This window comes from Microtus oregoni, unplaced genomic scaffold, assembly GCF_018167655.1.
Source record: "Microtus oregoni isolate MIOR12 unplaced genomic scaffold, Mior012 000007F_ref0000211, whole genome shotgun sequence".
In the NCBI taxonomy this organism is placed as follows: Eukaryota; Metazoa; Chordata; class Mammalia; order Rodentia; family Cricetidae; genus Microtus; species Microtus oregoni.
In genome coordinates this window covers 573,747-586,161 of record NW_024543066.1, presented here as the reverse complement: position 1 = coordinate 586,161, position 12,415 = coordinate 573,747, and the positions used below count along the sequence as shown (strand labels likewise).

General features: G+C 39.2%; 1 protein-coding gene across 1 annotated transcript in view; it reads left to right on the top strand.

Annotated features, from left to right (window-relative positions):
- Positions 1–12,415, top strand: part of Pcdh15 (protocadherin related 15) — a 600,282-nt gene that overhangs the window by 330,280 nt on the left and 257,587 nt on the right. The window contains exon 9 of the mRNA XM_041655402.1: positions 11,299–11,407. Within this exon, the coding sequence (XP_041511336.1) occupies positions 11,299–11,407 (109 nt within the window). The remainder of the gene's footprint in view (positions 1–11,298; positions 11,408–12,415) is intronic.

The following is a 12,415-nucleotide window of genomic DNA, read 5'->3' as shown; positions in this document are numbered from 1 at the left end:
AGCAATAGATAGAGGGAAGCAGGAGAGACGAGAGAAAGCACAGGAGACCAGAAAGTAGAAGATAGCAGGAATAATGAGATAGTGTGTGAGACTGGACAAATCATTCAGATTATAAAGAGAGTGAGTATAATCCAGCTCGAGCTCATTTCTAGACATACAGAAGAGCCAAGACCTAGCTGTCATCATTTAAATATTAAGATGTTTAATTTTCTTGTATAAGTATGGAATCTTCTTTCCAGTAGACCATACTGTTAAATGATTATGCCTCAGGAAGTGCGCTCCATCCTGCTGTAATAAGTGTTGTCTATTTTTATACAGATTAGTGTTCATAAGCCGGGGGGTGGTGGCGCACGCCTTTAATCCCAGCACTTGGGAAGCAGAGGCAGGCGGATCTCTGTGAGTTCGAGACCAGCCTGGTCTACAAGAGCTAGTTCCAGGACAGGCTCCAAAACCACAGAGAAACTCTGTCTCAAAAAACCAAAAACAAAACAAAACAAAACAAAAAAAAACAGATTAGTGTTCATATTTTTATATTTTTTAGGAGGTACTGATTGTGTTGATTTTGACTTCTAATATCCATCAGCTGGGAAGTGATAACAGTACATATGTAAACAGGAGCTGTTACAAGCAAGTTCACAATGATATATAAAAACATCTTTATCCTAGGGAATATAGCAAGTCCTTAGAGAAAACTAAGGATGCTGTATGATGCATAGGTCTCAGACGAGAGCTACCTGGAGCCCAAGAAAACAGCATTAGCAGACATCTTGGAGCATAGTGAGCAGAAAGAGTAACATGACAAAGATACAGATGTGGACATTAATTTGCTCTTAAACCAAACACACATGCTGTAAGGTTACACAGGCTGGACATGCAGATGAAATCGTTTTAAACCTGTGGGTCTCAACTTTAAATCTGGGTGGGACAAATCATCTCAACTCTGTACCTCTCAAGTCTAGCCTGAGCATTTGAATAGTCTCCCGCTGAGCTCACTGCTTCTGCTCAGCCCAGGACTTTATACTTAAACAGGCATCCTTGTGATGCCTTCAGAACAGACTTTACTGCTGTCGAAGGTACTGAGCTCAAAGTTCCCCACCGCATTGTTTTGATGGTTATCCTAATGGAAGGAGAGTGTCTACGTGGGCTTGCCTAAATCAGCTGGCTTCTGGACATGTCTGTGGGGGGGTAGCCCTATGTTCATTGATGTAGGAAGATGTAACCCACCATGGGGGGAGCCATTCCCTAGGTTTCAGTTTGGGACTGTGTCAAAGAGATTGTGAGATGAGTGGAAACATTGCATGTATTCCTTTTCCAAGGCTTCTGGCTGTGGTTTGGATGTGACAAACTGTTTTAAGTCCCTGCCGTTTTGACTTGCCTGTTAGGATAAACTGTAAAGGGACTGTGATCTAAAATAAGCCCTCTGTCCCCTAAGTCATATTCTGTCGAGGTACTTTATCATGGTAACAGAAATAACACTTGGATCGTTTCCAGTTCATTAGACAAAATTCCATGCGTTTAAGATACCTAATATTTTGCTTGCAACTTCACTGGCTTCATGGGCCCCCATAGAAACTTTTTTTTTCTTTTTTAAATTTCCTTAACACTAAAAAGGAAATAGTTCTATATTACTATTTTGAAACCTCTTCTGTCAGCCTGAAAGAATGTGACATTCCCAGCTAAGTTTAATTTCTAAGTAAGCAGCAATGTTTTCTCCTCTTCATCAGTGTAAGTGACACTAATTCTTGCATGCAACATATATTAAACAACATTTTTGTGAATATTAAATTCAAATATAATTGGTTGTCTCACGTGTTGCCTGTTGAGTTCAGCAATTGTGCCACTAGAACTTTTTAGGACTGTTGCTTGCCTTCTATATTTTTTTATGGTAAACTCACTTTATTTTTCAATATAATATGAAGATCACCATTTGTCCATCATTAGTGGTTGCTCTACGGTCTTCACGTTTATATCAGGTGTGATGTGGATTTTTTTTTTTGTGTGATGTGGATTTAAAGTTAATTCTTGGGGCTGAAGGTGGCCAAAAAACCAAGAACCCTTACAGCTTTGCAGGGGGAACCTGGGTTGGGTTCTTCTCACCAGTGGTAGTTCACAACTGCTTCTAATTCCAGGGAAACTGAGGCCTTCTCTGTCATGTTTCAGTTTCTGTTCTGTTTAACGATATTTTGTAGCAATTTAAACGAGATTAAATTCTGAAGATAGCAGTCAGGCAGTGGTGGTTTGTGCCTTTAATTTCAGCACTGGGGAGTCCAAGGCAGGTAGATCTCAAAGAGTTCGAGGCCAGCCTAGTCTACAGTACAACCAAGTTCCAGTACAGCAAGTTCCAGTACAACCAAGGCTACACAAATTCTGTCTCGATAAACAAAAAGAAAAAATTCTCAAGATTGCATGTTTACAGAACTGAAGAAGTAGTCCTATGGTTAGAAGTGCTTGTTATTGAAAGACGTGGAGCTTGGTTCCCAGCACCCACATCTGACTTCTCACAATCCTCTAAACCTGTAAGTCCAAAGGATCCAACACCCTCCTCTGGCTTTTGCTGGGACCCACACCTACACACACACACACACACACACTCATATATAAAACTTAAATTTTTAAAACTGTGTATTTACCATTCAAGTTTTTGAACTATAAATGTAATGCATCTATTTAATTTCACAAACATTAGCAACATCATGTAGGTCTCATTTTGTTTCCTTTTTGAAGCAAAGTAAAATGTAGCTCAGGATAACCTGGAACTCCTAATCTGCCTGCCTCCAAGCCTCAAGTTTTGGGTGATAAGCAAATGCCACTGCTCTGTGTTGTATGTCACTGACAGCTGAACCCAAGGCTTCCTACATGCTAGGCAAACACAGCTGAACCACACACCCCCGTCCTATCTCACTTTCTCTTATTAGTCTTTACACTTCAATTAGATAATATTGTCAGAATGGTACTGTTTTATAACATTTGAAAATATTATGCAGTGGTTTTGTGGTGTTTTTTACTTTTTATTTTTTTAGTTTATTCTGAAAAACATGTCAGAAGCCAAGACATCTCCCATCACCTGGTATCATTAATTCATTTTGCTACATATCCAAAAATATTATCTTTCTGTCTTTGAAAGCTGTCTCCTCTTACTCTCTTTCATCATTATCAAATGATTTGAATTTAGATTACATGTCCCATAGATCTTTCTGTTTTTCCTCTGGTAGCATCGTTTGGGATGACCACTAAAATAACAAGATTTACCTCTCTCCCAATATTGCTTGCTTCCACAGTCACCCATTTTCATCAAATTACTAGTACAAATAGCAATAACTTTAACGTCAGTATTGACCTCCAGAATATTACCTTAGTCCCCAAATAGCTGCTTATGAACAAGGGAGCTGGGAATATTTTTCTCTGTATTGTTGAAACAGTGAGAGTCCTTGGTAATTTGACAGCTGCATAATTAATCAAATAACAGGGTACCAAATCAAATCTTTTGTGAACTATAAATAGAATGCATGTTGATGGGTGTGTCTCTGGTGCCTCTGGTCTCTTAAATGCCGTAATTTTAAGGGTGGTTCCTATCTTTGCCACTGGGTAGGAGCTGTGATAGCCTGTTTCTTTCTCCTGTCGAAATGAGAATGGTGCAGCCTGCATCTAAGGATGATGAGCAGGAGCTCCGGTGGGCAGTATTACAGAAAAGCAGCTATCCCTATCCTCCTTTGCCTTCAGGGTAGTCTAGATGTATTTGCCTGGGATGTAGCCATCTCCTCAACCTCAAGGAAACATTTCAAACCATGTGAAAGTTTTTAATCAAAACAGACTGTAATCGGCTCCTGTTTTTCACCTCATGAGCTAGAGCTCATGTGTGCAATCTAGTTAGTATTATTTGCTTTGGTTCATAAACACCTTTAAAATAAAGGGACGGGACGGGCAGTGGTGGCGCATGCCTTTAATCCCAGCACTTGGGAGGCAGAGGCAGGCGGATCTCTGTGAGTTCGAGACCAGCCTGGTCTACAAGAGCTAGTTCCAGGACAGGCTCCCAAACCACAGAGAAACCCTGTCTCGAAAAACCAAAATAAATAAATAAATAAAAATAAAAATATAAGGGGACGGACAAACAAATCCAAGGTACTTGGAAGAAATGTCGGGAGATAATCCTTTATAATTTCATCCTCACACTCTTTAGGGCTTCTTGGAAAATAGGCCACCACACACTTCAGGATTTGTTTGCTTTGAGATATTAGGGATGATAATTGTCATAATTTAAAACATGGGTGAGCTAAATGGCTCAGAAGATAATATCTCTTTCCCACGAGGCAGACAATCTAAGTTAGAGCCCCAAAACCAAAGGTATAAGGAGAGAATAATTTCCTGAAAATTATTCCCTGACCTCCATAAGCATGCAGTCACACACACACACACACACACACACACACACACACACAAACACCCCACTAATAATAATGAGTAAAAATAAAAGTACTAAAAGTAAATGTACCCAGTATGTTCTACAGAATCTTACTGTCTACTCAGTCTTGGCCAATGTGGTAATGGTGACCATGTTTGGGATAAACTCCTTCCTTCAATGAAATAATCCCCTCAGGATCATACATCCAATAGCTGCCATGACTGTTATAGGTGGATTTTTTAAAAAAGTTCCTCATAGAACAAATTAAGTATTCAAGAATAAAATGAAAACTTGCAAAGCCCAGTAATTCATTTTGGATCGCATATTTTTAAGATATCGGCATAATCAAAATCATTTTATTTGTGTGTTTATTCTGGATAATACAAATGACCCAAGAGTGATGTTTAAAAATATCTGCAGAGTCTGTGGACCCTTTCTGGTAAAATGAAGTGGTTCTTCGGGTTATTGAGAAGTAGTTTACTGTAGAATGCTACCCTTAAGAGAAATCCCACATCTATAGATGCTATCAGAGTTCAGCGGAAATAAAAATAGGAAAAGTGCAGCATCTGCTTTTGTGAAGGAAAAATGACATGTCAATGAGAAAATCTTTACGGCCCTTAATCACAGTTATCAAACTATCCCCAAAAGAATTTCAGCCCCAACCCCACACTCTTGCGTGGACCACACACAAGACTGAATTTCACCCAAATATCAAAGGAGGCACGTCCTTTCATAACGCATTCCTTTTTGGTTTCTGCAGTTCTTCGGTTGAGGCCATTTCTGTAAAGCTTGTCCAATATAGGGAGAGCAGTTTAATAACTGAAGTTTCGTCTTGATCATTTTGTTTTGAACATGCAGCACCTACAGCATCGTTTTGAGTCTTAGCGTGTCGTTACCCCGCCACACAGAGTCATTACATTCCAGTCACTGTCCTTTACCAAGTTGTTTGGAGGCGGCTGACCACGCGCCAATCTAACAAAATGCATGTTTGCTTGCCTCAGTAGAGAACACATGCTCTGTAATACTCCTGGGCCTTAAAACAAGTCCTTGCATGGTTGCTTTCGGGGTCTCATTTGTCCTCATTTGTTCATCCCCGCGGAAAGCTGAGCATATGCTGCCTACAAACAACCCAGGCTAATTGACTCCACTCCTTTCGTGTTCTCCAAATTAAATTTCCAGTTGCTCACTTTTTCATGATTATAGTGTTGATAGAACACAGCAGCATTGCTGCTGCAGGGGAAATTACTGATGCTCAGAATGAATGTGAGTCTTAAGGCTTCTTAGAAGCATAGAAACATTAGCTGCTGTATTGGATCTGAGCAGACAAGAGATGGACATGTCAAATATGTAAGATACATAAAGAAATACTCATTAAAAATGAACATTTCCTCCCCAGTATTTTTTTAATTCTCTCAATCAAGAAATATTTTCAACTAAAGATTTCTTCAATTCCTGCATAAAATTATTATATCTTTGTATGTCATCTCAGAGTTATATTCATACATAGGAGTAGATAATTAATGGCATGAAGAATTTCTTAATATAATGAGGTACTATTGGTAAGAAGCCTTGATGTATGGGGAAATCATCTTACATCTCAGCACGACCCAGGTGATGAGTGTGTAAACTCATTCAATGAGTGAATTGGATCTAGGGTCCTAATAACCACCTTTCTCTTCTGTGCACAGTCTTGTCTACAGTCCCGCCTAGACTACACATTGGGTTCAAGTCTAGGCTGGGCACCTTAAATAGACCCTGTTAAAAATAAATTCTTAACAGTGGTAGAGTAAGAGTATATTCAACCTGCATATACAAGGCCACAGAGTCCATCTATGTCAATAAATAAATAGTGTCTAATGGTATGATTACACCGTAATAAAAAAAAAGAACTCCTAGCTGCATCTTGGTCTATTCTACCTAGGATTTAATGGTTCATTATATTAATATAAAGTATCACAAAAATTAAAATAAAAATTTGATGATCCTTACCTTCTCAATGCTCTGCTGACCTTGGGTACCACTCTGCCTGGAACATTTGGAAATGCTGAACCAGGGACACTTTTGTGCCCTCTCAGTGACTGACCCTCCTATCCTATCCTGCTTGTAGTGTTCTTTCTCATCTCTCCAACACAGCCAAGATGCTTACCCCACATCTACTTGGTCTAGACTAACACAATCCTGACAGGAACTTGTGGGTTAAACTACAAGGACTTCATCTCATTGCCATGGGAACTGGTGTCAGAGGTCATTTTCTTTCCAAGTCTTCAGTCTGTTTAGAGCAGGTCTGTTGAATTCCATGCAAACTTGTTTTTTATTTTTTTTAATAAACAAACCCTTGGCTCTCCTGTGTCATTCCACCATAGTGAGCATCACAGCTGAGTATACTGGGTCACTGTCTCGCAAAAGCAGAGGGTCTGGGATTTTTCGTATAAAATGCAAACACTTTGTAAGATTTACAGTGACTAAAACAGTTTTAAAAGGCAAGTGGCAAAATGATGGATGTTAAATGCTCTCATATTGGAAAACGTAAAAAAATATTAATAGAAAATGAAAGGGGATTTTATGTTATGTCAGAATCAGTATTGAAAGGTATTAGTATCAATGCTTATTAATATTTTTCTAGACAAGGTTTTTTGTTTTGATATAGTTTTCATTACTCAAAATAATTTCCACCTGGATGGTATTTTCTCATATTAGTGATTCTAAGCTTATTTTTCTCCATTATATGATTTCACCTCATTAAAAAAATTCACAATGTGCCGAGACGATTGTCTCAAAGTTCAAGTGAAGGATGTAACTGATGATCACTTTATATGCACAGACTGGAAAGAGAGCAAATAAGAGAGGGAGAGAGAAGACTAAGAGGGAGGGAATAGAGAGAGCATGAGTGAGCAAGCACACTCAGGGTTTGTTCTCACACTCCTCAGATGCTGCCCTTCAACCACTATCATGGCCGATGCTATCCTGCTCACTAATGATTTGTATTTACGTTCACTCAGGAGCACTTATTTTCCTTGAGTTGATCTCTGAAGCATTCCCCCGGGCTTTCCCTAATTCTTGATTTTCTTCGTGAAGTCTTTTGATGGCAGTGTCTTCCCTTCCTTAACTGACCAGATTCTTCTGTCTCAGCAAGCAAAACAAATTCCGTTTCCAAACCGGAACAAGACATCAATCTAATTCACTCTTCGACTTTCTGCCTCCCCATGGCCAGGCAGAATCTGTGGTAGCTAAGCAACCGCATCTCCAGCTCTCCCAGTTGGTATACATGGATCTGGAATATTGGATAAAAACCAGAGAATGTCCCCAAAAGGAGAACAGTAACTGAGAGAATAAGAATCACTTCTTATGGCTGTGTCTCAATGCTGAAAAGATATGGCTGATGTGTCAATGTGTGCATGGGATGTATATGGGATGTACATGGGATGAGGCCTCATGTAGAAATCTGTGTGTACAGGTAATCACTAATCACCCTTTTATTATGTGGAAAGATGGAAATAGTCCTATGTGAAGCCAACTGGGAAGAATTCTGTTTAAAAATGCATGCTTTCTACAAGTGTGACATCCTATCTCTCAAAAAAATGATTTCTTCCATCATATTTTATACTTTGGAAAATGTCTTAGTTTAATTATGTCTATCAAAAGTCCATCTATTTGCTTGACAAAGCACCCCTGCACACACATATACGTGTACAAAATTCCCTTCTTTAAGTAGTCAATCTGTGATCTTGTCAGTAGGTTTTATCTCCCCATTTGGCTGTATGTCACGGCTGAAGACTACTCATATGTTTCTGAAGCAGTCCCAGGAGGGAGGCAGTCGACTTAGCCTGGTCACAGGATGTTTCTCTGAGGAAGAAGTTTGACTTGAGACCTGCTTCGTGGGAAGAAAACTAAAGAAACAGTAAATGTAAAAAAGAAAGTGGAAGCATTTACACTTTAATAAAAAGGAATTAAGACAGAGAACTAATGATCCTGGGAATGAGAAAGGGCATGAGAGATGCAGCCAGGTACCAACCAAGGTCAGGAAGTCTCGTCCCCACGTCTGCAGAAAGTCTCAGGCACTCAGGCATAGGGAAGCACAGGCTTCAGGGTCCTCCTCTGGTTCACAGTATCCCACTTGCTGTTCAAACTGCCAGCAGTTCTCCTAACAACGAAAGTTAAAATTAAAGTGGCAGGACCAGATAGAAGTAGAGAGTCAGTAACTGTCCTTGACCCTGCTTTGCATTTAATCCCAGCAAGTGGGTGCAGATTACTCAACCCATCTCAGACGCTTTTACAAATAAATGATGCTGGCCATGTGAGGTTTCTTTTCAAAGTTATTTTTAAATTAACTTCCTTGTTCTTTTGTGTCACTGTAAGAGTTCCAAGCCTTTTCTATTTAAAGTTCCACTTTGCTCCCACATTCAATCGCTACATTAACTATTGTTCCTTCACCAGTTACCTAAATCCCATAATATGTGTATATTCAGTTAAATCTTGGAGTTTGTGAATGACTTAAACACCTACTTACATTTAATATTTTGCTGTCAAGAAAAATTTCTTGAGATAAACTTGACAGTGTATTTCTGAAAGTGGAATTAATTCCCATACATTCAAATGTATGTGTTTTGGAATATTTGAGCTGAGGCCACAGTTTGGGCCACACTCAATGGAACCACACAGTAAAACCTGCCCAAGCTAAGGTAACTTCGGATGCAATAGGAAGCCCTGTTTGCAAAAATAACGCACACCTTGCCTTGCTCCCTGCTTGCCAACACTTTTCAGGAGCTCTTTGTTGCGAATGCAGAGAAATGAGCCTGGGGGATGGCTGCAGTTACCCTGGTAGAGAAAGTTGCTCAGAATAGCCAAGAAGTTCGAAGATAGTTTACATATATCCTCATTGAGCATACATATCACCTGGAGTGCTCCTTCAGAATGTGGGTTACCCAGAGTCTCCCCAAGGGGTCAGGACTGTAAAAAACCCAAATGAGGCTTCTTTCTCAGGGGCTTCTGTGTTAATATAATCCTACTAACTCTTCTAAAAAGACCAGTAGAGTAGGGAAGATGCAGTGCTCTGCAGAGGAAATAATTGCAACACCAGTGCTACACCAGTGCAGTGAACGAAGGACGAACCTATCACGTCGAACTTCCAAGGAAAAATTGAAAACTCCAATGGGTGTTTTCAAAGACCCTGGGGGAACATGCCAAGAAACACCGAGAGAAGACTTATGAAGCCAGCCTTGATGCCTTGCAGGTGTCAGTGTTCAGGGGCATCACTCCTCCGAGAGATTTACAACTGTCTCTTTCACAAGGACAAAGCAGTGGTCTGTACTCAAAACTAAGTCATATTTCTCCCAGACATAGAACCAAGTGTTTTGTTACCACAGAAAACGCCAGGTCTTAGATGCTGGGATTTACATAATGAGGAAATTCATCCCTATGATTTTAATAAAACAATATTGCTTGTGTTTATTTAATATAATGGCCCATTTTAAATAAAACCAAACGCCATGCAATGTCCACTGAGAGTTTAAACTTCTAGATTTGCCTAAGAGTACATAGCAGAGGTCAGTGTTCTTCATTTCAGAATCAATCACAGAAAAGCATTTCCTCAGACACTGAGGAAATACTTATTTCCCCTTAGACTCGCCGCTTATATATTTTGGCTGAGAGCTGTAAACCCTTAATGTTTAAACAATGTTCTAAGATTGTTATTTCAAGGAGATATTAAAGGAAGTTTACTTAATGTATGTAAAACTAAAAATATGAAAACATACATACCTTCCTATTTTAACCACTGATGGAAAGCAGCATAATAAATTCCCTGAGAAGACCTCCGGGAAATATTATCTGGGCAAAACTTTATCTAGAATAGTGTTTCCCAAGCTGATCTGCTGAGTAAGATTTTCATTGTTCCCTTTGGCATACATGTTACTGTTTCCTCATTTAACTGAGCCACGTCCTCCTGCACATCTTCTACGGTAATGGCAGAGCTAAAAGGCTGCAACCCAGTCCTCTGACTACAAGAGTCTAAACTTATAGCTTGATCCCTTTCAAAATATAAGTGTTCCGTCCCTCTTTTCAAAATTGATTTATTTTAATATTTATGTATAATTTGAGTGTTTGCCTGGATGTATATAGCTACACCATGTTTTGCAGTGCCTGTAGAGTCTAGAAGAGGGTGTTAGAAGCCCTGCATGTTGAATTACAGAGAGTTGTGACCTACCACTTGGGTTTTGGAAAGAGAAACCTTTATGCCTAGTTCTGATTAATTTACCTACTCACCTCTACCACACCAGTATGGCAATCTTGATGGCTCAGTGGATACTGCTGAACATCAAACTGAGAAACCCTGACTTAAACGACTCCCATGTCATCCTAAACAGAGTCTTTTCATGCCACTCTGTATTAAATAAACATAACTGTAGTGTGGACTTTATTTTAATTACATAAAACCTGAATGGTGTGGCTTTGATTTCTTTTTAATTAAAATATATTTTGAGTTTTTTTCAAGTTCACTGTAATTATCCAGATAAAATAAATTATTTAAAAACAAAAGAATGTAGAGTCTCAAATCTTTTCTAAAACATAGAGAACTCACATAAGAAACTGTTTGATGTCTTTACATTTCGCTGAAGTCTTCTAAGCAGTTTAACAATGTAGATTTTCTTCCAGACTTCCTCCTGGGAGAATCCCTTAAAGTTCTGTGAACATACCTACTACATGTTTTCATTTTGAATTTAAGAGAGGCTCATTTCCCCTTCAGACTTAGAATTAACTAGTGCGTCCAGGCGAATGAGTTCCCGTGCCCACTTGGTTCTTAGTGCATATCTAACTGTGCAAATTCGAGTAAGCATCCTGATGTCAGCGTTCCCTGAAGTGTGGGTGTGCAGCACAGCTAAACACTCTTAATTTTCTTCCAGGAAGAACTGAACCCCATTTTGGTGACCCCACCTATCCAAGCCATTGATCAGGACCGAAACATCCAGCCACCATCAGATCGACCTGGCATCCTCTACTCCATCCTTGTCGGTTTGTATTTGCCAGCATTTTATCCTGTTAGAAATCTATGAACGAATCCCCTCAAATCATATTGAGCTCTTTAATAGCAAGGCTTTTCTTATTGAAGGTAACATATATAAAACTAGATAAAAATCTGAGTTTTTGCTTCTTCCTGTTTCAGTAAATTGTTATACAACAGACAATATTGCCTTTATAAAACAAACCAGTTGCAGATCAACTTTAAAGCATTTTTCAGTGTTTTCCAAAATCAAAGAACTATGGGCTTTGTTGAAGCTTATGGAGGAAGGAAAGGACTACCGACCCATGAACACGGTATGGATACAAAGAGCCCATTTCTGCTCTGAAAACAAAGTATGCGCCAATGCATCTTTATACATTCTATCATTTGTACCAGTTGCAAAAATGAGGAGATTTGACAAAACTGTTCTTAAATGATGTTGAAAAAACGTTGATGTTTCTCATGTGCATGACTGATGGGTTCTGGAAAGACAGGTGCATGGGAGAGACCAGCATCTCTGAACTAGAAATTGATGGTTTTGGAATAACCGCAGTAGAGTTCAACATTCTCTTTCCAGTCCTAGTCTCTGGCTTTGCCTCCAGCCTGTGTGCTCACATGGACACACCACGGTATTAGGCAGATTCTAGATAATTGTACGCTGCCGTACTTAGGAGTGGTATTTCTAACATTGCCCCCCATAGTTCTATTTCAGGACTTTAGTCTTTAGAGTAATGTGTAAAACACAGGCCAAATACATAGAATTAACCATTTAATTATTATTTCTTTTAGTTTTTATGAATACAAGTCTTTTTAAGCCTACAGTTCTCTCGATATAAATAGCAGGAAACATGAAATTTTTGATCCTCTAATTAAAGAAAATTATGAAATATGTCCATCTGTACTGTACATAGAGAAGGGAGAGGCAAACACTACAGTTTAAAGAGGGGATACACGGGCACCAAAGTCTCAAAAGCAGAACTAAAATACAGGGAGGAGGACAACGAAAATACTCCTAAAAG